Raw genomic sequence first — 24,736 nt, forward strand, 5'->3', positions numbered from 1 at the left:
TTCCGACAGAGGAGGACAGTTAAGATTTTGTTCCGGTCTCTTTTTAAATCGCTCATTTCGGAGTAGGTGATCATTTTCTAGCAGGAATATTAACTCTGCATCCATCAAAAACAAAAGAAAAATAGTTACATTGACTTCTGGTTATTTGAATCATATGAATCGAAGAAGTTAATTCAGCTCAGCTCAGCTCAACCACGTTTGTCCCGAAAGCAATTCAATCTGACAGCAATAGAAGTACCCCTGTCTAAACAGACAGCAACCAACACTCAGCATTCAATAAGATGCAACCACACATTTTAATCAACCATCTTGATGGGTTTTTCAAATGTCGAGAATTGGTAATTCATTTTATCAAGAATCACATTTAACCTGCTGCTAATTTTGTCCATGGTATGAAGGTGGATATTGTAGAATCCTACAAATACTTGTGGACTGTCTTTGACTCAAAATTAAAATTTGCTGTCAATGCAGAGGTGATTGCCAAGAAAAAGGACAACAAAGGATCCATCTTCTCAGAAGGCTGAGCTCGTTTTAATCTCAGCAGGAGGATGCAGTGCTTGTTTTATTGGTCTTTTATCGAACGTCTTAACTTTTTCAGTTGTTGGTTCAATGGCATATGTGTAAAAGACAAACTTTTTGAGGTTTACACTGAAGTACATTTCTTCAGCAACGTTTAATAGAGACGTAGTTGCATCTGACATTATTCGTGTATTGACACACGTTTCTAAGCACAAGTGCAAATTGATAAATTCCAAACCTTGTGCCGGAATGTTCTTACGCGCTCATCTGTGCGTATGCACGGTTGGTAAATGAGGCCCCTGGATACTGTGCTCCGGCAGTCAAGTCCTGCCCTGGAAGTGTGGCAAGGGACCGTTGGTTCATCTGAGATAAATAAGAGTGGATCAAACTGCTGAAGGACTACGTCCGCACTTCCTGGTGATCCGGAGGCAGCTGTACTCCTCCTGGCTGAGAATCTGTATCTTCAGGCGTGTTTCCTGTGTCAGGTTCCTTGTTGTTCCTTGTTTCAGCCTTTTTTGTCTCAGAAGAACTTTCAAAGGTGCTAGCTTTATATAGACATGAAGCACGGCAAAAGAAAACCACTCAATTTTAAGTTTTTTAATGGCTGCTTTGGGACTTGCTTAGTATTTTGTCTGTGACGGTACTAAAAGAAATTTCACACCTAAGAGTGATTCTTAATGCAACATTTCACAAATGCACAGGGTGCGCAAAAACTTTTATCCACCACTGAAGTTTCACACTTTAGAGGTGACACCAACAAATTGTAAAAGGTGAATGGCAGTGTTATATAAATAATCTATTTACTCAGAGAAGTTGTATAATATCTTTAAAACTGACGGATTCTTCAAAAATAGATGAGGCATCACAAGCAACGGACTTTTTCTGAATATATTGATGCAACATCTCAAGACATCAGCCAGGACGTCAGAGCTTGGTTTGGATCTTCCAAATGGACATTGGATGATCAACAAAAAAACCCTGAGCTCAATCCAAAAGAAACCACCTTGTAGCCTGCATTTTTTTATTTAGTGAAATTTCTTATTATATATTCAGAGGGAAACCGTTTTCCTTGTTGCTCTGATAGTAAATGACTTCCTCTGTTTAAATAAAGCTCAAACAAAACAAGCAAAAAGATTAAAACTATTTTGGTCAATAGAAACATAGAGCAGAGAAGATACATATGACATAATATGCATTTACTGAGAAAGCCTATCACAATCACTCTGTGAAATCTAAATTTCAATCCAAACACAAGAAAACAACCGATGTAGACAATTATTTGTGTTAAAAGCCATTTAAACTATTAAGTTACTCGTTACCTAATCAGCTATTGCACAAGTTGATCTTAAAAGTAACTAGAGTCAAGTCAGTGCAGTAATGCGACCCTAATCATTGATTAACATCTGGATGGTTTATCTCAAGTTGAGAGGACAGAGAGGAAGATGGTGCATGTCAAACACAGCCTAGTTGTCTTATCTTCTCCTTGTCCTGTGGCTCCTGCACAATCTTTAGATTAACAATCAAAGGTGATCATAAAGCATAAAGTGATCCTCTCCAAGTCCTGTTGTAAACTCAAGTGTCAGTTAGATGGTCGTCCCAGGCAGAGGGAGATGTCTCCTTCCTTAGAATCATATGTCTGCCTCAACATTCAAACTGAACAAATTCCAACATGCTTTTTTTCCACAAGCTCGGCTTCCCAGAGGGTTTTCCACAGGCTTTTCAGGAAGATGACCCCTCAAGTTTGTGAGTCTTCAAGTGGGCAATTAAACCATATCTTTGTCTGAAGGATTCACCACACATTTCACAAGAATAAGGCTTCTCACCTGTGTGAGTCCTCACATGGTCAATTAATTCCGATCTTTGTCTGAAGGTTTTCCCACATGTTTCACAAGAATACGGCTTCTCGCCTGTGTGAGTCCTCACGTGGACATTTATATTAGATCTTCGACTGAAGGTTTTTCCACACATTTCACAAGAGTATGGTTTCTCACCGGTGTGAGTCCTCAAGTGGACAATTAAACAAGAGCTTTGCTTGAAGGTTTTACCACACATTTCACAAGAGTATGGTTTCTCACCTGTGTGAGTCCTCAAATGGGCAACTAAACTAGAGTTTTGCCTGAAGGTTTTACCACATGTTTCACAAGAATATGGCTTCTCACCTGTGTGAGACTTCATGTGGATATTTATTTCAGATTTTGTTTTGAAGGTTTTACCACACGACTCACAACAATACGGTTTCTCACCTGTGTGAGTCCTCATGTGGACAACTAAATTAGAATTTTGCGTGAAGGATTTACCACAGGTTTCACAAGAATATGGCTTCTCATTTGTGTGAATCCTCAAGTGGACAGTTAAACTACTACTAGAACCGAAACTCTTCCCGCAAGTTCTGCAACAATACGGTTTCCCACTTGTGTGGCTTTTGTAATGTCTCTTCATATTGGATTTATTTGTAAAGACTTTTCCAAAGACATCACCTGTAACAGACTTTCTACCCGTGTCAGTGTCACACTGACTCTCTGACATGGGACAGTTGTCTACAAGCTTATTGTGAATTGTGTCTCTGTGACGTTTCTTCTTTGGATTCCGCTCTTCATCTGGAGTTGATTCTGAGTCTACATGCTCGATTCCTCCCTGATCTGGGCTCTCAGCTACATGAGAGTTATGAGAGAGGAGCTGGTCACTGTTTGATTCCTCATTGTTAGGGGTCTCAATCAAGGAATCAGCCTCCTGGCTCAGAACAAGATGCTCTTCCTGTGGACTGGTACAGGGTTCTTCTTGTTGCTCTTTCACCTGTGGAAGTTCTGGTTCCTCCTGTTCCTCTTTCACCTGCGGAAGTTCTGGTTCCTCCTGTTCCTCTTTAATCTGTGGGGGTTCTGGTTCCTCCTGTTCCTCTTTAATCTGTGGGGGTTCTGGTTCCTCCAGCTCCAGACTGGAGTTCCTCTCCCGGGTACAAAGCTGCTGGTCAGTGAGAACATCCTCCTCTGTGCGGTCATGTTGCTGTGGGATGTCTGGAGGGACGAAGAGACACAACATTGAGGTTATTAATGTGATGGCAGGAAATCACATCCAAGTAAATATTTTGTAATTAGAATAATCAGCAGGGCTTTATTAATGACTCTTACAGCACACAGTGACGACACATCACAGTGACAAACGTGTTAGTTAGCCTCTAAGTTAGCTAGTACTGAGTAGTAACAGTCCATCTAACGTTAGCTGTGCTAGTTAGCTTCTTAGCATGTTATCAACCTTCCAGCTGAGTGTCTTTCATCCGTTCCTTTTCCATACTGTGTGTTTCCATTCATGAGTAGATTTACTTGTACTCACCTATTCTGTGTAACTCTATGTCAGGTTTCCAGGTGATATCCAGCAGTCTGCGCTGACGATCGATCTCTTGCTCGTACTGGACGACAGTTCTTTCAAAGAGTCCGAATATTTCTTCGGCAGCAGCAGTTAGTCGCTCGATGATCAACTCTCTCAAACTCTCAGATGAAGACATTGTTACTTTAACAGCTCAAACATTTATCTGATCTTCCAGTTGAGTCCACAACCACACCACACTACTACCGGACTTTAAGAAATAAACCACTTCCGTCTGGTGTCCCACGATAAAGGTCCGACAGTGGAGGAGAGTAAACATTTTGTTCCGCTTTCTTATTAAATCTCTAAGTTTCGGATCATATCATCAATTTCTAGCAGGAATATTAACTTTGCATTCCCAAAAGATAAAACAAAACGTATCAGATTGATTTATCTCATATTATTTGATTACATTAATTGATGACTAAGTTTGTTTACAATGACACTGTCATTGATTTGTATCAGTTTTTCCTGATTCCCCTTGGAAACACTGTGTTTAAAGCATTGGCTGTAGAGAAAGATTTTTGGTTTTCTATTTACAGTCCATGGTTTAAAATCTTTCTTTTCTTTTCTTTTCTTTTCTTTTCTTTTCTTTTCTTTTCTTTCTTTTTTCTTTTTTTTTAATTTAATTTATTTTTAAAAGCTGTGCTGCTGAAGAACTTTTTGGAAAAGTCATCAGCTAGAGGGTTAGGCAAACTGGTACAGCTAATGCTCTATGGACTGTTGTGTGTAACGATGGGAAAGTCAACAAGGTAAGGAGGCAGTCGATGAACTTTGACCTTGAGATAATGTATTTGTTGCAATTGAATTCTCTGGAAGAAGTTGTGGTGTAATTTTAAAGTCTGTGATGTGCTTATAGAAGATAAATGAAAAAAAAAAAAAAACGCAAGCAGAATGACTATGATGTCATGTTTGATTATAAGGTTGTATTGATTACAGTGATATATCTGATTATAATGTCTTTAGTTTGATTATAACATCATAATTGAATTACAATGATATGTCTGATCATAATGTCATTAGTTTGATTATAATATGATGTTTGATATGATGGGCCTTCACCAAGTATATGCTACTAGAAAACAGAGGGAGAACACTGGAACCAAAAGTATATCTACTGTATTCCTCACAGGAGCATATGTAGAAGATAGTTTCATTTATTACACTTGGTAAAATTCACAGTTTTTTTGCAATAAACGTTATTATTTTTTAAATAAGCTCAGAAGTGGATTATAAAATAAGGGTGTAAAATAGGCAGGAGTGACTTTATAAAACTGGGAGCCTAAAACTGGGAATTCCGAAGGTACTGATGTAATGCAGGTGGATGAACCTAAAAAAAATAAAAAGGTATTTGGAATAGATCAAGGTGCTGCGTAAGAGAGAGGCACTAGGCTCCCAGGGCCACATGCTCCAGCTGATGGTGCACAACACAGGGACAACACCTGGTAACCAAGATCATGAGGCCCAGCAACAGTGACAATGATCATTTCTAATGGTGTGATTGGTTAAAATGAGGGGCTGGTATAAGGGTGCGCACCAAAGGTAGGGGATGGAGAGAAGGTGTGACCTGTGAAAGTAAAGTATAAAAGATGAGAACAGTAGCCTTTACACTTCAGAGTGGGGTTGTAGTGACCTTTGTGCACCGTGATGCTGCTCTCTTTGTTGCTGGCAATAAAGATCACCCTGATGCTCTGGACGCTGACTCCTGGGGATTACTTCGAGACTCCAAGGAGAAGACTCCACCAGGCTGAATTGAACTTCTGCCAGGGACTTTTTTTTTTTTGACAAGTCTCCTATTATATACAGTATTACTGTTGACAGCCATCTTTGATTTAGTCTAGTCACATTATAGTTACAGCATCACCATAGCATCATTATCAACTTTTATGTCTTACATTTAGTCAAACTGGCATGAAGCAAAATCATTTTCTATGTCGTCTTTAGACTAAACATTAATCAGAGTTTCTCTCTTTTCACCTGTTTAATGAAGTTTCTGTCTGAAACCAGGTAAACAGGCTGTAGATACCCTGATCTCAACTCTATATCAATAACTTGTCTGTCAGGTCATCCCAGAGGACAGCACTCAGGACTGTTGTTGTGGTCACTGAAGTCCAGACATAATGAGGTAAAACTGTTGCTTGAATGGTTTACTGTATTACTTTGTGTACAAGAAGTATTCATTCTGAGACTACATTTATTAACAGTTTTAGTTAAATGCTTATCTACTCTACAGTTTAAATATGTGCCAGGAAAAAAAAGTCAAAGCTCTATATCTTCGAATGTGGAACTAGGAAAGTACAGAGATACAACTTATTTACCTTCATAGTTATCTTACAGATTGTGATGTCATGATTCCGATTCTGTCATTTTTCATGATAATGTTTTGAGTTTCCTGCTTCATTTTTCTCCATGTGTTCTCTTCCCTTGATTGATTGATGTAGGAGAAGGATTTTAAATTAAATTCTAGATTTTAAAGTGAACTGGAGATTCTGCAAAAAAATCCAGGTCATCCAAGCCTTTATGTCTTCAAGGCATACTTGGAGTTCAACCTGCTGATTAGTTTCATCTGGTTTCAAAGATACAAATATCTAGGTATTATCTGCGTAGCAATGGAAATTTGTGCCTTCTATTCGAATAATATTGTCGACAAGGGAAGCAGACAATGTGAATAGTATTGGTCTGAGCACAGAACCCTGAGGAACTCCATAAAGTGCTTTTGTATAAGTAGAAGACAACCTAGAATCTGTCTGACAAGTAGGATTCAGACCAGTTAAACATGATTCCTTTTATCTTGATCACATAATCAAGTCTCTATAGTAAAATATTGCGATCAGTTTTGTCAAATGCATCACTAAGATCTGGGAGGACAAGTATAGAGACAAGTCCATTGAAGCCATGAAGATATTGTTGGTAACTTTAACCAGGACATGGATCAGTGTATTTGTAAAACTAAACCTAAAATAAATAAATACAAAAACTAAATCCTATTCATTAACTAATTTTCCTTCAGATACCTAGTCAGATTGTCTTGTGTGATCTTTCCTTCTTCACCCAGGAGGTTCTCCGCTACACTGAAACCTAATTTTGCTTTCTGCACTGTCTTTAGCTTGTGCTGTTTAGCCCAGTGTGTCCTATCTTGAGACAGGTAATGACTGCCACTTCTTTACGGTTCCTACCGTTTGATTGGTTCCTACGCCAATCTTTTTTTGAATATTATAAAGGTGTCTTATAAAGGTGTCTTCCAGTGTAGTTTAAGTCCCTGTATATTCTTGTCATGTTTTATGTACTTGTTTCTTAATGACTGCTTCCCCCTCCTCCTTACTCAATGATATACTCGTCCTTATTGTTTGAAGTTTGAGTGCTTGCTTGGCAAGTATGTCAGCTTTCTCATTCCCATAACACCCACATGGTTAGGAACCCAAATAAAGCATACATCCGCATCCCTTTTATACAGTTTGTATGTTGTTTGATGTATTTTGAAGATGATATCTTGTCTGCAGGATTTCAAAGAGTTAATACTTGTGAGTGCTTCCCCACCGTCAGCTACAATCAATGCCTCTCATCCACCGTTACTCTCTAGCCACTCCAGAGTTACCAAAATATCAATCAGTATATACTGTATTATCCTAAGTTCTTTCTTTGAATGATACATTGAATTGTGGTATAAAAACAACCACTGCTGTTCTACCTATTCCTGGATGTTGGGAACCATCAGTGAAGATCTTTAGTTTATCTCTCACAGTAATCCCTTCCTGAATCACTCTTTCACAATTTGAGCCCCATGAATCTTGTCATTGTTGTCTTGGAATAAATGCCTGTGGCATCAGGGCACTGATGGAATAACCTGGTTATTCAATACAGCAGGCACTAGGCATGAAAGGGGCATCACGTTATCTGCCACTCTTCTTACCCAGATGCCCCATCACTCTGGAACGTGGTAAATCTGGACTCATCAGACCACATGACCTTCCTCCATTGCTCCAGTGTCCAATCTTTATGCTCCCTGTCAAACTGATGCCTTTTTCCCAGTTGTCCTCACTGATTGGGGGTTTTCTTAAGGCTGTTCAGCTGTTCAGTCCCAACCCCTTTGAGTTCCCTTCTCATTGCAAGCATGGGAATGCTCTTCCTTTCACTATTAAACACCCATTATTATACTATAAATATTTCTTTCAAACTGATGGATTCAATGATGAATGGAACTACAAGAGTCATCAAAAATAGATGAGGCATCACAAGCAACAGATATTTTGTGGATATATTGAAGCAATCTTTCTTCATAAAAAAAACAAGAAAAAAACAATTAAAAAGGTCAGAACTATATTAGTCAATATAAAAATAAAGAAGATAGACATGACATAATATACATTAAGTGACAAAGACTGTAGCTCAGTCACTCTGTCAAATCTAAAAACAACCCATTTGAACTATGGAAACGTGCAGATTGAGATGCGAGTTGATTTTAATGGTAACTAGAGTCAAGTCACTGCAGGAATATGTCTCCAATTGATGGTTAACATCTGATCTTCCTTTTCCTTTCTCTTTGTTCTTGTGTAGTGGTCATTTGTTTTGTCAGGCCAACTTAATTTCCTTTTTGTCACTGGTTCTCTTGACGTGCCGCTGTGGCATTCAAATTTCCCCAATAGGGGTTAAGTATCATCAAATTATCTTAATTACATAGTTTCTATACATAGTACTACAGTATCTGGAAGAGTTGTTTTGTTAGCCATATTCTTCAAGTTCTTGCCATTAAAACACAGCCTTGTTGTGTTTTCTTCACCTCCTTATCTTTAGATTAACAATCAAAGGTGGCCATGAAGTGATCCTCTCCAAGTCCTGTTGTAAACTCAAGTGTCAGTTAGATGTTCGTCCCAGGCAGAGGGAGATGTCTCCTTCGACATTCAAACTGAACAAATTCTGATGATTCTGATGTTTCCCTCTTCTCAAGCTTAGCTTCCCAGAGATTTATTTCTTGTACAGTTGGTTAAGGAGGATGACACTTCACCTACGTGAGTCTTTGTGTGGGTATTTAATCCAGATTTTAACCTTAAGGTTTTACCACATGTTGTGCAAGAATACGGCTTCTTTCCTGTGTGAATCCTCATGTGTAGATTCAATTGAGATCTTCGTCTAAAGGACTTACCACAAATTTGACAAGGATACGGCTTCTCTCCTGTGTGAATCCTCATGTGTAGATTCAATTGAGATCTTCGTCTAAAGGACTTACCACAAATTTCACAAGGATACGGCTTCTCTCCTGTGTGAGTCCTCATGTGGATAGTTAAATCAGATGCTGAGTTGAAGGTCTTACCACACATTTCACAAGGATATGGCTTTTCTCCTGTGTGAGTCCTCATGTGGGAATTTAAATTAGATGTTGTTTTGAAGGTCTTACCACACATTTTACAGGGATACGGCTTCTCTCCTGTGTGACTCCTCATGTGGACATTTAAGTCAGATGCTTTTTTGAAGGTCTTGCCACACATTTTACAGGGATATGGCTTCTCTCCTGTGTGACTCCTCATGTGGACATTTAAATCAGATCCTGATCTGAAGGTCTTTCCACACATTTCACAGGGATAGGGCTTCTCTCCTGTGTGAATCCTCATATGGACATTTAAATAAGATATTGATTTGAAGGTTTTACCACATGTTTTGCAAGGATACGGCTTCTCTCCTGTGTGACTCCTCATGTGGACATTTAAATCAGATACTGTGTTGAAGGTCTTTCCACACATTTCACAGGGATACGGCTTCTCTCTTGTGTGACTCCTCATGTGGACATTTAAATAAGATGTTGATTTGAAGGTTTTACCACATGTTTTGCAAGGATACGGCCTCTCTCCTGTGTGACTCCTCATGTGGGCATTTAATTCAGTTCCTGTTTTGAAGGTCTTACCACACATTTCACAGGAATACGGCTTCTCTCCTGTGTGAGTCCTCATGTGGATAGTTAATTTACAGCTTTGCCTGAATGTTTTACCACATGTTTCACAACAATGCGGCTTCTCACCTGTGTGAGTGCTCCTGTGATACCATAAATCAGAACTTGACTTGAAGGTTTTACCACATGTTTTGCAAGGATACGGTTTCTCGCCTGTGTGAATCCTCACGTGGACTTTTAAATCTGATACTGCGTTAAAGGTCTTACCACACATTTCACAGGGATATGGCTTCTCACCCGTGTGAGTCCTCATGTGGACGTTTAATCCATATACTGAGTTAAAGGTCTTATCACACATTTCACAGGGATACGGTTTCTCACCTGTATGAGTCCTCATGTGGACAGTTAATTGAGATCTTTGCCTGAATGTTTTATCACATGTTTCACAAGGATATGGCTTCTCACCCGTGTGAATCCTCATGTGGACAGTTAAATGACCATTTTTAGTGTAACTCTTCCCGCATGTTCTGCAACAATAAGGTTTCTCACCTGTGTGGATTCTGTAATGTGTCTTCATATCGCACTGATACTTAAAGTTTTTTCCACAGACGTCACATGTTACAGAGTTTCTACCTGTGTCAGTATCACACTGACTCTTTGACATAGGAGAGTTGTCTCTCCTCTTTGGATTCAGCTCTTTATTCCTAGTTGATCCTGAGTCTACATGCTTGCTTCCCTCCTGATCTGGGCTCTCAGCTCCAGGAGAAATGTGAGACAGGAGTTGGTCACTGTTTGATTCCTCATCAGTAGGAGTCTCCATAATGGAATAAGTCTCCTGGTTCAGAATAAGCTGTTCTCCTTGATGACTGCTGCAGAGTTCCTCCTGTCCCTTTTGGATTTGTGGATATTCTGGTCCCTCAGGTTCATCTTTATTCTGCGGTTCTGGTTCTTCCTGTTCATTTTTAATCTGTGGGGGTTCTGGTTCCTCCTGTTCTTCTTTAATCTGTGGAGGTTCTGGTTCCTCCTGTTCATCTTTAATCTGTGGAGGTTCTGGCTCTTCCTGTTCATTTTTAATCTGTGCAGGTTCTGGTTCCTCCTGTTCTTTAATCTGTGGAGGTTCTGGTTCCTCCTGTTCTTCTTTAATCTGTGGAGGTTCTGGTTCCTCCTGTTCTTCTTTAATCTGTTGAGGTTCTGGTTCCTCCTGTTCTTCCTTAATCTGTGGAGGTTCTGGTTCCTCCTGGTTCAGTCTGGAGTCCCTCTCCTGGTTGGAGAGAGACTCCTTTGTGCAGACATGCTGATGTGGAATGACTGGAGGGACAAAGAGACACAACATAAAGGATATATATGAGTGCTTTTAGTAATACACAAGTGAAAATAGATTAGTTAGTTCATTTAAATCATTCTACTTGTGCTCACATATTCTGTGTAACTTTATCTCAGGTTTCCAGGTGATATCCAGCAGTCTGCGCTGGCGATCAATCTCTTCCTCATACTGGACGACAGTTCTTTCAAAGAGTCCAAATATTTCTTCTTCAGCAGCAGCAGCAGTTAGTCGCTCGATGATCAACTCTCTCAAACTCTCAGCTGTGCGTGTATTGCAAAAAATTTAAGAGAAAAATCAAGACAAGAACAGCAAGGGATGATGAAAAACAAAGCACTGTATTTGCAGTCTAAGTATTTTACATTTTAAATAAGCACTTCACTGATGCCATTATTTGAAAAATGCACTTTACTATTTTATTGGTAGTTTATTACAGTCAATCTTTTCTGATTTTCTATTCCTTCATAAATGACATATTCCAGTCTGGTGAGTTCAGGTGAGTGGATTAATTCATATTGGAAACGTGAAAAACTATACAGTCCACACAACAATATCTTATAAATGTTTGCAAGTCTGATAAGTTAAGTAGTAGTTAGCCACTTAGCATGTTAGTCTGTGTGCAGTAAGTGTGTGCTTTTTGTTAGCTCCCAGCTACACCTCATGTCTTTAAACTCTGCAGCAGCCTTCTAGATAAGTGTCTTTCAACTATGTCTTCTCCAAACTGTGTGTTTCCATTCATTAGTTAGTTCATATAAACCATTCTACCTGTACTCACCCATTCTGTGTAACTTTATCTCAGGTTTCCAGGTGATATCCAGCAGTCTGCGCTGACGATCGATCTCTTCCTCGTACTGGACGACAGTTCTTTCAAAGAGTCCGAATATTTCTTCAGCAGCAGCAGTTAGTCGCTCGATGATCAACTCTCTCAAACTCTCAGATGAAGACATTGTTACTTCAACAACTCAAACCGTTTTACAGCCCAGTCCACAAACACAACACGAAAGGAAACGAACCACTTCCGCGTGGTGCGCGACGATAAAGTTCCGACATAGGACAGTTACCTTTGGTTCCGCTCTCTTTTAAAATCCCCCTCTCTGTATGAAGAAGACACAGGTGAAAGAGACTCGGCTAGAATGTTGATAACATGCTAAGAGGCTAACTAGCACCACTAACGTTACCTGCTGCTAACCATCGTAACACATTTGTCACTATAATCTGTCTTCACTGGTGTGTTATGAGAAAGACACAAAATACATTTTCCATGATTCACTAAACATTAAACAATGGTCATACAGGAACTTAATGAGAAAAGATCTGTTGTAGTGTGGGCCAATTTTATATTAGATTAGATTAGATTCAGCTTTATTGTCATTATATGTACAGGTACAAAGCTAGAATAAATAGTATAATATAATATTATACACCATATTGCCAAAAGTATCCGTTCACCCATCCAAATCCAAACCAAATACATGTGTTCCGATCATTTCCATGGCCACAGATGTATAAAATCAGAAGAAGATGCTGGGCAAAGAGGGCCAGAGTGGCGTCATCCTTAGCTTAGCTCTAAGCCCTGTCTTTCTTTACAATCTCAGTGCCACCCTTATGTTTCTGTTGGCATTTATTATGCATTATCAGAGAAAAACTGGTTGCATCTTAATATATGACAATAAAAACTTCAGTAAATAAAAACATGTTTCAAGGATTGAACTGCCCCTTGACCCAGCAACTTACTTTTGCCAGAGTACAGTCTCTCATATGCGTTTACATTTGTTGGGTCCTTTCAGATGTACAGGTAATCCATTCACACGGGGGTTGTGAGTTGTGGATATTTCCTGTGGCCCTGTTTGGTTTTCCTTGTGTTTCCTGTTTTTATTTTGTGTAGTTCTTCCTTGGTGTCGTCTTGTTTTACTACCTGTGTTTCCTGTGATTGTTGATTGGTTTCTACTCGCGTGCTCTGCCCTCATTCCTTTCACTTGTCTCGTCACCCATCTCCCATGTGTTTCCCTTTGTTCTCTGTTGACTTGTCTGCTATGTTACCAAGTTTGTTTTACACTTGCTTCCTCATGTCCTGAATGTCTTTTAGATTAAAATTTCTTTTAATCTTCACATAAATAACTCAGCAGCACCATGAATAGAATTTACTGAACATCAGTTCATACAATGATGCATCTAATGGGAACTCTATAGCTCAGTGTGATTCATTTTCAATGTATCCATTGAAATTCCTGTTTTTTTTAAAAAAACAAACAAACAAAAAAACAATTCTACATGTAGATTTACAAGTTTACAACATCTTTATGTATTCTGTGTTGTAATATGCTGTCGTGTAGTAGATAGTGAAGTAGCACAGCAATAGTTGCACTTTCTGTGTCTTGGCAGCAAACATGCATCACAAAGACACTATGAGAATGTCTTTTTTTTAACATTTTTTTTATTAAGACCGTGGAACTGACAACCTGAATTATGAATCTAAAATTTTAGATCCTACGCAAGACTTTTCACTCCACAATACTTGAAGAGACACAATACAGTTAAAAGCAAAGATCTGACAAGCTTTGTAGAGAGTTTTCCAACAGATGTTTCAGAGTGATGACTTCTCATGTGTATATTCAAGTTACCCAATTGACTGAATATTTGACCATGTATTTCACAAGGAGCATGACTTTTCAAAATAAAACCACTTTCACCGGATGTCCCAATGTGAAGGCCTGACGGATGGAGCAGTAAGTGAACCTTTGTTTCCGTCTTCAATGAAAAAAGGTTTGTTATTATGCTTGAAACCATTAACAGTATAAAGAAAACCAAAAATATTTCTCTACAACGCTTTAAACACAGGGTTTCTAGGGGGAAGGAGGAGCAACTGATTTTTATATATGAATACAAAACAAAAACAGTGTTAGCGTGAATAAACTTAGTCTTCAATTAAAATCATCCAAATAATATATAAGTTGAATCCATCTATTTATTGTCTCTGGAGAATGCAGAGTTCATATTACTGCTAGAAAATTACGATATGAGAGATATAAAAACAGAGCGGAACAAAACGTTAACTGTCCTTCTCTGTCGGAACTTTATCGTGGAACACCAGGCGGAAGTGGTTTGTTTCTTAAACTCCCTTAGTGGTGTTGTGTTTATGCGTTAGTGGACTGAGCTGGAAGACGGTTGTGTCGTCGTGTTCCAGATAAATGTCTGAGCTGTTGAAGCAACAATGTCTGGATCTGAGAGTTTGAGAGAGTTGATCATCGAGCGACTAACTGCTGCTGCTGAAGAAATATTCGGACTCTTTGAAAGAACTGTCGTCCAGTACGAGGAAGAGATCGATCGTCAGCGCAGACTGCTGGATATCACCTGGAAACCTGACATAGAGTTACACAGAATAGGTGAGAACAGGTAGAACGGGAACTTGCTCCATGCTGCTACGTGCGTCACGTCAAACAGAGGCTGTTCCGGGAATTCTGACTATGAAGTGGTGGATCACAGCTGTATCAAGTTGTTGATCGTGTATCTGCCGCCACCTCTTGGAACATATAACACACTGCCTCTATAGTTTTACACTGGGGACTTAGTAGTTGTTATAGTTAAACTATTTGAAATAATTCACAGTAACAAATATTACAAATAGTAACATATAATGCTCACTGCCAATTATATCTGCACCATCTTGTGCTACCATGATATCAAACTTTTACTTATTCAAAGTGTGTACGGTGCAGCTGAAACTAGAATGGTTTAAATCACAGGTTTCAAACATATGGGGGCCAAAAGCGACCCACCGATCTGGCCTGCAGTATGACAAATTTTTAAAGGAAAATAATTGCAATCCTTAATTTGTCCACTGTTTTAGTCAGAGAAGTGGACAGAACACAACACTGAGATCCAGGACTAAACAGCAGACAGCATTGAGCCCAAATTCCACTTATTATTCTAAAGATTATTATCATTATTATTATTTTTAAAGGATAGTTTATTAAATGTAAACATTTGCTGAATTTAGTTGTTCTTCTTTGCACTAAAACAAATGGGAAAAAATGTGGAGTTGTCGTAACTTGTCTGTATAATCCCTAAGAGTTACTTTTAGTTAATAACAGCTGATTTAACCTCATGTTTGTCATTTGATGCAACATCATTGACAATCAGCACCAACTCAAAGTGTGAAGCCGCTACCAGAACAAGAGTGTCAGAACCTGAGAATCACTAGTGCTCCTAAATAATTACTCGCATTTATACACTTTATTTCACCTGTGTTTTCCTATCGTCAAGGAGTAACCCATTTATACCTCTTCGTTCCTCCAGACCTCCCACAGCAACATGTCTGCAAAGAGGAGGATTTTCCCACTGACCAGCAGCTCTGTAACCAGGAGTGGAACTCCAGTCTGGACCAGGAGGAACCAGAACCTCCAACAACTCAAGAAGAACAGGAGGAACCAGAAGTTTTTCAGATGAAAGAGGAACAGGAGGAACCAGAATCTCCAACAACTCAAGAAGAACAGGAGGAACCAGAAGTTCTTCAAATGAAAGAGGAAAAGGAGGATCCAGAACCTCCACAGATTAAAAGGGAACAGGGGGAACCAGAACTTCTGCACATGAAAAAGGAACATGAGGAACTCTTTAGCAGTCATCAAGAAGAACATCTTGTAGTGAAGCAGGAGACTGATTCCTTGATGGAGACTCCTACTGATGAGGAAAGTGAGCACAGTGAACCAGAACCAAACAGTGACCAGCTCCTCTGTTATATTTCTCCTGTAGCCGAGAGCCCAGAACAGGAAGGAAGCAGGCAGGTAGACTCAGGATCAACTAGGAATGTGGAGCTGAATCCAAAGAGGAGAGACACGAGTCACAGTAACAATGGAGACAACTTTCCCATGTCAGAGAGTCTGTGTGGTACTGACACAAGTCAAAAGTCTGTAACATGTAACATCTGTGGAAAGACATTTAAGAATAACTCTGAAATGAAGAAACATTACAGATTTCACACAGGTGAGACACCTTATCATTGCAACACATGTGGTAAAAGTTTCACGCAGAGGAGTGGTTTGATTTTACACACCAGGATTCACACAGGTTTGAGTACGTATTCTTGTAAAACGTGCGGTAAAGTTTTCAGTCAAAGTAGTAATTTAACTAGGCACTTGAGGACTCACACAGGTGAGAGACCGTACCTTTGTCAAATATGTGGTAAAAGCTTTATTAACTGGTCATCAATTAGAGATCACATGACAATCCACTCAGGTGAGAAGCCGTTCTCTTGCCAGATATGTGGTAAACGTTTCAGTCAAAATAGTGCCCTGACACGTCATACGAGGACTCACACGGGGGAGAAGCCATATCCTTGCAAAACATGCGGGAAGTGTTTCAATCAAAGTAGTGCTTTGACTAGGCACATGAGGACTCACACAGGTGAGAAGCCGTATGGTTGTGACGCATGTGGTAAATCCTTCAGTCGTAGTACTCATTTAAGTAAGCACATGAGGATTCACACAGGTGAAAATTTGTCATCCTGAAACACCTGTGGGAAAAATATCCGGAAAGCTGAGCTTGACCTTTAAACATTGTAACCGTAGCAGACATTTGAGCTAATTGTTCTCTTAAGTCCAGGTGAAATTAAGTTATTTCAGATACAATGTTCAGCAAAAACAGCCACTCTCCTTAAGCACAAAAATATCAAACCTGCACATGGAAACAGACGGAAGAAGACATCTCTGCCTGCGTAGGACGATCATCTAAAGCTCCCTTCACACAAACAAAGTGTGAAATGGTCGACCTGGTGTTTCATCCCGGAAATTGAACTGGGATTTTATCGACCAGGCTTCAGTGTGAACAAGCATCCCACGTCGACCTGCTAATTTACATCATGACGTTGGTGTACCAAAGTTTTGGTCTACGCCCCTAAGAGACCGATCTCTTTACCGATCGTGGCAGCGCACTGGCAAGACGGTGAGATCGGAGAAGAGGAGATATGGCGTTAGATATCGGGCATATCGGGATTTATTGGAATATCAGCAGCCTTTTTAAAGAGCTGGGGTTTGACCGCTCCATTCTTCAGGTCATCAACAAACTGAAAGCGTTTTCTTTTTTTTCCAAAAAAAACAAACCGCATGAGTTGAGTTGAGTTATGATGGTGTCTCAGTCCTATGATGTGCAGTATTATTTATACAGATGAACAAGTTTCCTTCGGTCATTTGGAAATTGCTCCCAAGCTTGACCCAGACTTGTCGAGGTCCACAACTTTGTTTTCTGAGGTCTTGGTTGATTTCTTTTCTGGCTTGGTAGCGATCTCTGCGTCTTTGGTTACTCTTCACTTTGAACGTACAAACTGAAAGTACATTCATGGTACCACCCACAACTTGATGATTGGTTTATGTTGCAGTTCCTCACTGTGGCCAATATCGGGTAGTAAGTGTTGTGAATTCCTCCTGAACCCTTATGAATAATGTTATTTCATTATAGTGACAATGATGACAAGTTATTCATGTTGCTTTGTCCAGTTATTATGATCACAAACACTGTTCATTTCTAGCTACTTAAAATGCAGTATTGCAGATCCACACTATAACCACGAGATGGCAGTAAACAGGCATATTTCAGACGTCTTCCATCAAGCTCCATTACAAATTTATTTTAATTAAATGAATCAAAAACAAATGTATACATGTTAGTTATTGGAAGTTAAAAGACAGGCTTGTTATTGACATGAAAACATGTTAGATGTCATTAGTAGCAGCATGAGCAGCTGTGACGGTGAAGCTTCCAGTTTAACCAGAAAATATATCGAGACAAACAAATAAGCATAATTAAGTCAAATTTAGATGTAGACCTGTAATAAAAATAATGGAATATATGGATATTTCATTGAAAAATAAACAATAAAGGATTGTAATTTGACTGAATGTGTTGTTGCAGCGTTTATTTATGTTTATTTCCTTCAAATCATTTTGAGTTGTTCTTCTGATCATGTTTTTAAGATGACTTTTAAAATGACTCTTCACTTCTGTCTTCGATGGTTCACCGTTGGGGCTTTTTCTATAAGAAGTGACTATTCATCCTTTTTGGTTAATTCCTGCAGAGTAACACTCCTCCATAACAGACTGAAGCTGAATACACGTGCAGACATATTCATTTTTTTTTCTCTTAGCTTTGAAAATAGTGTGACGCTGTAACAGAACAACGTTCTACATGTGCTTTCATAGCAGACTCATTCTGTTACTCATTCAGATGCAGTGATGGTTTTAATTGAAGAGGTTTATCAGAAAAGGGGATGCAGACAAATGCTGGTTAAATGTGACAGTGGAGCTAAATGACACACATGGTATCATCATGTATCTGATAGAAAGTTGTTCACACAGAAATGTTTGCAGAACTTAGTAAATATGGACACATATGGAAAATAACCATCCTCCTTCCAGCTTTGGTCGTCCATTTCTACCACAGTCTCCGAATGATTCCACGCTATGTTCAAAAAGCCAAATCTCCATTTCGTCCAGTCCACCGTGTCCCCACACTTAAGCTGAGTTTTGACCTCGTCCTTTGATCTGCAGACCTGCAACCACTGCTGCTCTTCTTTCCTCCGTGAAATCACGACGTGTCTCATCCTGTTCTCTTTCTCTGCATTGATTTCAAAGGCAGATGTTTTCCTGTGATGAAGTGAATCCTTCTCAGGAATATAGTAACTATATCCTGTTCACATATTCTTGTGTGTATTCTGTGTTATAAGATATTGTAACAGAAGTATTTTACGTCTGTGTCGTATCTACAAATATTCAGCGGAGTGGGACAAGGAGAAACAACGTTCTCCAGCTCTGTTTTTTTTTATCCAATTTATCTTAAGTTGATTATAAAATATATTCTCTCATATCTGTTCAGGTGTAAAGTTACTCTCCCCTGTGAACTTTCACTGCTAGTTTCATGACAAATATTCTTTTATTTTTATGAGACAAGGATTAAAATTGTCTAATGAAGCAGATCTTTTCTCACGGCTGTCACAGGGGTAAAGCTTCTCCCCGGTATATGATCTCATGCAGTTTTTCTGTGATGTTTCTTCATTTTGTTGCTTTGATAATAAATAATTATTTCCGGTGAACATGTGTTTTAAATGTACTCTCAGCTGTAATGTGAACAGATGCTCTGACACTAGAAATGTGTTTAAATACAAACCATTTATTGATTATAAAACCACAGCAACATTAATGAACTCCTAATTTCTTCTATCATTTGTAGCTGCTGAATTGCTCATAATTCTGAGAGTTCAGATTTCATTAATGTACAACTTACTTTAACACTAGACTCAAAGCACAATGTCTTTGACACAAAATATGACAAAATCTAAAATCAATTCTTGGAATAAGTTATCTTGGAAACTAGAAAACAAGAAAATCAAAAATCATGAAGAAACATCAAATACAAAAAGAGCCAAAAAGAACTTCATAGATCATCCAGAGTACTTCATTTTCACGTATCCTTCCTGTAAAAGTTTAGTTCTTTGTTTTTGGATAATTTACCACATATCCACTGCACATTTTATCAGCAGCTAATTGACCGAATTACCAAATTTAATAAACCAACCTTACACAGTTTGGTATGCAGTTAGCCATGTTCTCTCAGTTCTCAGCATTAAAAAAACAAAACAAAATGAAAATATACTGGTTGTCTAATCTTCTCCTTGCAGGCAGAGGGAAATGTCTCCTTCCACCAGTTTAATGTCTGGGTTTGATATTTTTATGCTTAATGTGAGTGGCCAAGTATCCCTCGGGATAAATTAAGTATCTGTCCGTCTGTCTCATGTCAACTCAAAGAAAAATTAGATTATATGTCTGCTACAGCTTTTAACGTGAACTAATTCTGACATGTTTTTCAAACTCAGCTTCTCAGAGACATTTTCTCCCACAGATGCTTCAGGATGACGACTCACCCGTGTGAGTCCTCATGTGGATATTTAAATGGCTACTCCGACTGAAAAGTTTGCCACATGTCCTGCAAGAGAATGACTTTTCACCTGAGTGGACTGCCATATGCTTTCTAATGGATGACAAGGTAATAAATCTTTTACCGCATATTTTACAAAGGTATGGTGTCTCACCTGTGTGAATCCTAGTGTGTAAAATCAAACCACAATGGCGGGTGAAACTTTTACCACATATTTTACAGGGGTATGGTTTTTCTCCTGTGTGACTACTCAAGTGCCTTGTTAAATGATTTCTTTGACTAAAGGTTTTACCACATTTGTCACAGCAATAAGGCTTCTCACCCGTATGTTGTCTCCGATGGACATTTAGTTTGGACAAATACTGAAATGTTTTCATACAAAAGTCACATGTTACAGGCTTTCTGCCTGTGCCAATATCACACTGGCGCTCTGACATGATAGAGCTGTCTACATTGATACTGTGTGTCTTTGGATTCGGCTCTGCATTACTAGATGATGAGTCTACATGCTTGTTTGGTTCTGATTCGCTGTGCTCACTTTCTTCATCAGTAGGAGTGTCCATGAAGGAATCAGTCTCCTGCTTCAATACAATCTGCTCTACCTGCTGACTGCTGCAGAGTTCCTCCTGTTCCTCTTGAATCTGTGGAGGTCCTGGTTCCTCCTGTTCCTCTTTAAACTCTAGAGGTTCTGGTTCCTCCTGTTCCTCTTTCATCTGTGGAGGTTCTGGTTCCTCCTGGTCCAGACTGGAGGTCCTCTCCTGGTTACAGAGCTGCTGGTTGGAAAAAACCTCCTCCTCGGTGTAGACATGTTGTTGTGGGAAGTCTGGAGGAACAAAGAGACACAACATGAAGGTTACTAATGTGATGACTGGAAATCACATCTGAGTAGATACTTTCTAGTTTAAATCATTAGCAGGACTATATGAAATATAGATCATCATAACCAAAAAGCTTTAACAAAGGGGTAACTGTTTGTCCATGTCATCTTTCCATAGGAATGGTGCTCCAACAACCCATTATCAGTCAGAGACTCCAGTCTCAGTGTGTGAATGGGGTTGAAACTTCTTGGGGATAGAAGTTAGGACTGTATTGTGAATTATAATTGAGATTATATCTCAGTTTCCAATCTGACATAGATGAATTTCCTTTACTCTTCTTTCAAACCGTTTGTCTTCTCTGGATGACAGATGTTGTTATCATCAAGGGTGTGTGCTTTGTCCTTCAGGTGTAGGTGGACCGCTGAGTCGTTTTCTGATGAGTAGGACTGTCGTGTTTTGGTACATGCATTTCTGGAGGGGTTTTTTTCCCCTCCCCCCACAATGTCTGTACATTCCTCACTGGACTGAGCAGCATACACTACATTACTCTGTTTCGTCTTTGGGGTGGACCAACTTTTGCTCAAGTGTACTTACTTCCTTAGGCCTTTAAATTAAAGGAACATAGGCCATCAATGAAGCTCCTCCAGACACTCCAGTCTTGGGCCCTCTGCGTCAAATGTTGCCAGGACAGGACTACTGCGTCTGAAATAAAATGGAATGTGGCGTTTCCTGAAAATTCTCCTGAGTTTCTCCAATTCACCAGCCAATGTCCTACATGTCCTTCCTCTTGTTGTTCTCCTCATCTCAGCCTTTTCCGGGATATCTTTTTGGGCCCGTGACAAAGGTCCAGTTGGGATATCCACATGTCTTGATTGTTTGTTTGATGTTTTTTCCTCCTTCTCCTTACTGTCCAATCTTGCAGGTACACACTAGTTGTATTGGTGCGAGTGGGTTTTCTGTATACTCCAGTGTTGAGGCTTCTGTCTTCTTTCAGGGGCATAAGACAGTCCAAGTTCCTGGTCCTTATCAGAAGCAAGTTTATGATAGGCTACACCCACAGAGTTTACTATTTAAACCTCAACTTCCCACCTGCTCCTTAGAACTGAAGAAGCTACTCAGATAAAACATCTTATCAAGAACTCTACATGTCCATTTGCCTTTTTTTTTTGTAGACTCTTGGCTTCAGTGTGCAGGAATTCATATCCAATTTGGAGGAAGGGTTTAGGCTCTTTAACGTATAGCCCCCATCTTTTTCAAGGGACCAAAGGTAATTGGACAACTGACACAAAAGTCCATCATCACTTAAGCAAGTCAAAGGTCTGGAGTTTATTCCATGCGTTGCATTTGCAGTTGGAAGCTGTTGTGTGGTCCCATAGCATGCAGTCAAAAGAGATCTCATGAAATTACAACAGAAGAAATCCATCCAGAGATGACGATATTAGGAATGGCCATACTGACAGTTTGGCATATTTTGAGGGAGGGTGCACTGGTGATCTTGGGAATTCCAAAAAGCCTGGACATCCACGGAAGACAACAATGGTGGAGGATTGCAGGACTGTAAAGAAAAGCCATCCACCCAAGTGAATAACACTCTGCAGGAAATATGTGCATCAATATCCAGTTCTGCAAGAACATCCTTTGATTAGATGAAACTAAGATCGTTTTTTAATGGCAAAGATGTGGAATATTTGGCGCCAGATCTCAACTCGACTGAGCTGCAAGCTCAAGAAAAACCCACAAACAAGCAACAATGGAAGACAGCTGCAAGAAAGGTGCAGGCAAAGCATGCATCCCAAAGGAGGAAACCCTGTGTTTGGTGATGCCCATGGGTTCCACACTTCGTACTTTTAAAATGTTTTTCAGTCCCTTGAATTCAACCAAATCCAACATGGTAGCAGTCAGAGACTAACTGTAGACGGTCATGCATAGAGAGAATAGTTATACCACTAATGAATTGTATGTAAGAATTGTTTAATTTTCATTGAAGATAGAAGCAACAGTCCACGTAGTGTTAACTATGCTAGTTAGCCTCTTAGCATGTTATCAACCTCCTAGTTGAGTGTCTTTCCTCCGTGTCTTCTCCAAACTGTGTGTTTCCATTCATTAGTTAGTTCATATAAACCATTCTACCTGTACTCACCTATTCTGTGTGACTTTATCTCAGGTTTCCAGGTGATATCCAGCAGTCTGCGCTGACGATCGATCTCTTCCTCGTACTGGACGACAGTTCTTTCAAAGAGTCCGAATATTTCTTCAGCAGCAGCAGTTAGTCGCTCGATGATCAACTCTCTCAAACTCTCAGATGAAGACATTGTTGCTTCAGCAGCTCAAACATTTATCTGGGACACGATGAAACTAGACAACCGTCTTCCAGTTCGGTCCTCAAACAAATGCAACAAAAAACTACTACTTCCGCCCGGTGTCACACGATAAAGCTCCGACAGAGGAGGACGGTAAACATTTTGTTCCGCTCTATTCTTAAACCTCTCATTTCGCATCATATCATCCTTTTCTAGCAGGAATATTAACTCAACATTCCTCAAAGACAAAACGAAGTAGTTGTATTTTAAATCACGTCCTTCCAAAGATAGACAAAGTACCTGAATGATTGCAGAGCTGTCGCTCTGACATCTGTGGTCATGAAGAGCTTCGGGAGACTCATCCTGTCCTTCCTCAAGCCAATCACCGCCCCCCTCCTAGACCCTTTACAGTTCAACCTCAGCCTCCACCATGTACTCCAGCACCTGGACCAGCTGAGCTCCTACGCCAGGGCCTTGTTTGTGGATTATAGCTTGGTGTTCAACAACATCCTCCCAGACTACCTGCACACCAAGCTTCTGCAGCTGCAGGTACCCCGCCCTGTCAGTGAGATTATGGACTTTGTCATCAATATGAAGCAATAAGTGCGGGTTGGCAGCCACCTGTCGGCCCCCTCACCACCAACACTGGAGGTCCACATGGTTGTGTCCTCTCCCCTTATTTGTTCTCCCTGTAGACCGATGTCTGCACCTCCAGTCCCTCCTCCATCAAGCTGGCTAAGTTTGCGGATGACACCACGGTCCTGGGACTCATCAAGGACGATGAAGGTTCAGCTACAGGAACACGGTGTCACAGCTGGCAGCATGTTGTACACTTAACAACCTGGAGCTAAGCATAAACAAGACGGTGGAGTTGGTCGTGGACTTCTGTAGACACTCACACTCACACACCTTACACCCCCCACTTCTCTTCAACAACACTGCAGTACAAGTGGTGGACTGTGTGAAGTTTCTGGGCACCACTATCACCAACGACCTGAAATGGGAGAAACACTCATCTAAGTTCATCAGGCGGGGCACACCAGAGGATGTTTTTCCTGTCATGTGGTGCTGTTACCCCAGACAGAATTCCTGTGTACACTGTACATTTGGCCAATAAAGAGATTGTGATTCTGAATTATTATTTTCTCATTTAAATACCTCCACCTGAAGCATAACTTGCTCAGCATGGGCGACAAATAACTTTAGAAATGTTCTAAGTAGTTTCATTTTTAGGTTTCCCTTTTATAAGATTTTTATGTCTCAATCTGTAAATTAACTACTGACTAAATGCGCTTAGATATATGTTTAAAGTAAAGACTTTCACGTGTACAGGACACTAAGGTTTTGTACCAAAAATATAAAGTGTCATATTTGTATTAGCATCATCGTCCACTCCAACAGCTTCATCTCCAAACACAGAACACTGACACATCCAGAGCTCACAGCTGCTTTTCTCAAACAGTCTGGATGCTTTTGTACTTCCATTCACTCACCACAGGATGGCGCTGCTTCTCTTTGCTTCTTCATTTCAAAATGATCAGAGCTGATTAGGTCTGTATTTATCAAACATGTCAGAGCAGGAAATCTCTTCTAACTGACCAGAATCTCTCAGAGT

The 24,736-nt window shown here is 39.8% G+C and overlaps 5 protein-coding genes across 6 annotated transcripts; 1 reads left to right on the top strand and 4 right to left on the bottom strand.

Annotated features, from left to right (window-relative positions):
* Positions 1 to 1,526: 1,526 nt before the first annotated feature.
* Positions 1,527 to 23,514, bottom strand: LOC125010966 (zinc finger and SCAN domain-containing protein 2-like). Of its 2 annotated transcripts, XM_047589939.1 has the most exons (3): positions 23,161 to 23,514; positions 3,847 to 4,045; positions 1,527 to 3,530 (listed from the first exon to the last, which is right to left on the bottom strand). In XM_047589939.1, the coding sequence occupies exons 2-3, from the start codon at positions 4,016 to 4,018 to the stop codon at positions 2,239 to 2,241; spliced, it is 1,464 nt and encodes a 487-aa protein (XP_047445895.1). In that variant the 5' UTR covers positions 4,019 to 4,045; positions 23,161 to 23,514; the 3' UTR covers positions 1,527 to 2,238. The 2 variants fall into 2 exon arrangements, with proteins under 2 accessions (XP_047445895.1, XP_047445894.1); XM_047589938.1 differs by lacking the exon at positions 23,161 to 23,514 and having other exon boundaries at positions 3,847 to 4,452.
* LOC125010927 (zinc finger protein 271-like) lies at positions 8,121 to 10,815 on the bottom strand. Its single transcript, XM_047589879.1, has one exon. It carries the CDS (start codon positions 10,578 to 10,580, stop codon positions 8,826 to 8,828), a length of 1,755 nt encoding a protein of 584 aa, XP_047445835.1. The 5' UTR covers positions 10,581 to 10,815; the 3' UTR covers positions 8,121 to 8,825.
* LOC125010616 (myb-like protein X) lies at positions 10,601 to 11,860 on the bottom strand. The gene is made up of 4 exons (XM_047589383.1): positions 11,857 to 11,860; positions 11,177 to 11,344; positions 10,886 to 11,068; positions 10,601 to 10,629 (listed from the first exon to the last, which is right to left on the bottom strand). Exons 1-4 carry the CDS (start codon positions 11,858 to 11,860, stop codon positions 10,601 to 10,603), a joined length of 384 nt encoding a protein of 127 aa, XP_047445339.1.
* On the top strand, positions 13,685 to 19,710 carry LOC125010974 (zinc finger protein 391-like). Its single transcript, XM_047589949.1, has 2 exons — positions 13,685 to 14,464; positions 15,378 to 19,710. Exons 1-2 carry the CDS (start codon positions 14,293 to 14,295, stop codon positions 16,583 to 16,585), a joined length of 1,380 nt encoding a protein of 459 aa, XP_047445905.1. The 5' UTR covers positions 13,685 to 14,292; the 3' UTR covers positions 16,586 to 19,710.
* On the bottom strand, positions 19,219 to 23,265 carry LOC125011008 (zinc finger protein ZFP2-like). The gene is made up of 2 exons (XM_047589998.1): positions 22,962 to 23,265; positions 19,219 to 20,826 (listed from the first exon to the last, which is right to left on the bottom strand). The coding sequence occupies exons 1-2, from the start codon at positions 23,131 to 23,133 to the stop codon at positions 19,973 to 19,975; spliced, it is 1,026 nt and encodes a 341-aa protein (XP_047445954.1). The 5' UTR covers positions 23,134 to 23,265; the 3' UTR covers positions 19,219 to 19,972.
* Positions 23,515 to 24,736: the final 1,222 nt, after the last annotated feature.

The sequence above is a fragment of the Mugil cephalus genome, chromosome 7 (assembly GCF_022458985.1).
Source record: "Mugil cephalus isolate CIBA_MC_2020 chromosome 7, CIBA_Mcephalus_1.1, whole genome shotgun sequence".
NCBI classification, from domain to species: Eukaryota; Metazoa; Chordata; class Actinopteri; order Mugiliformes; family Mugilidae; genus Mugil; species Mugil cephalus.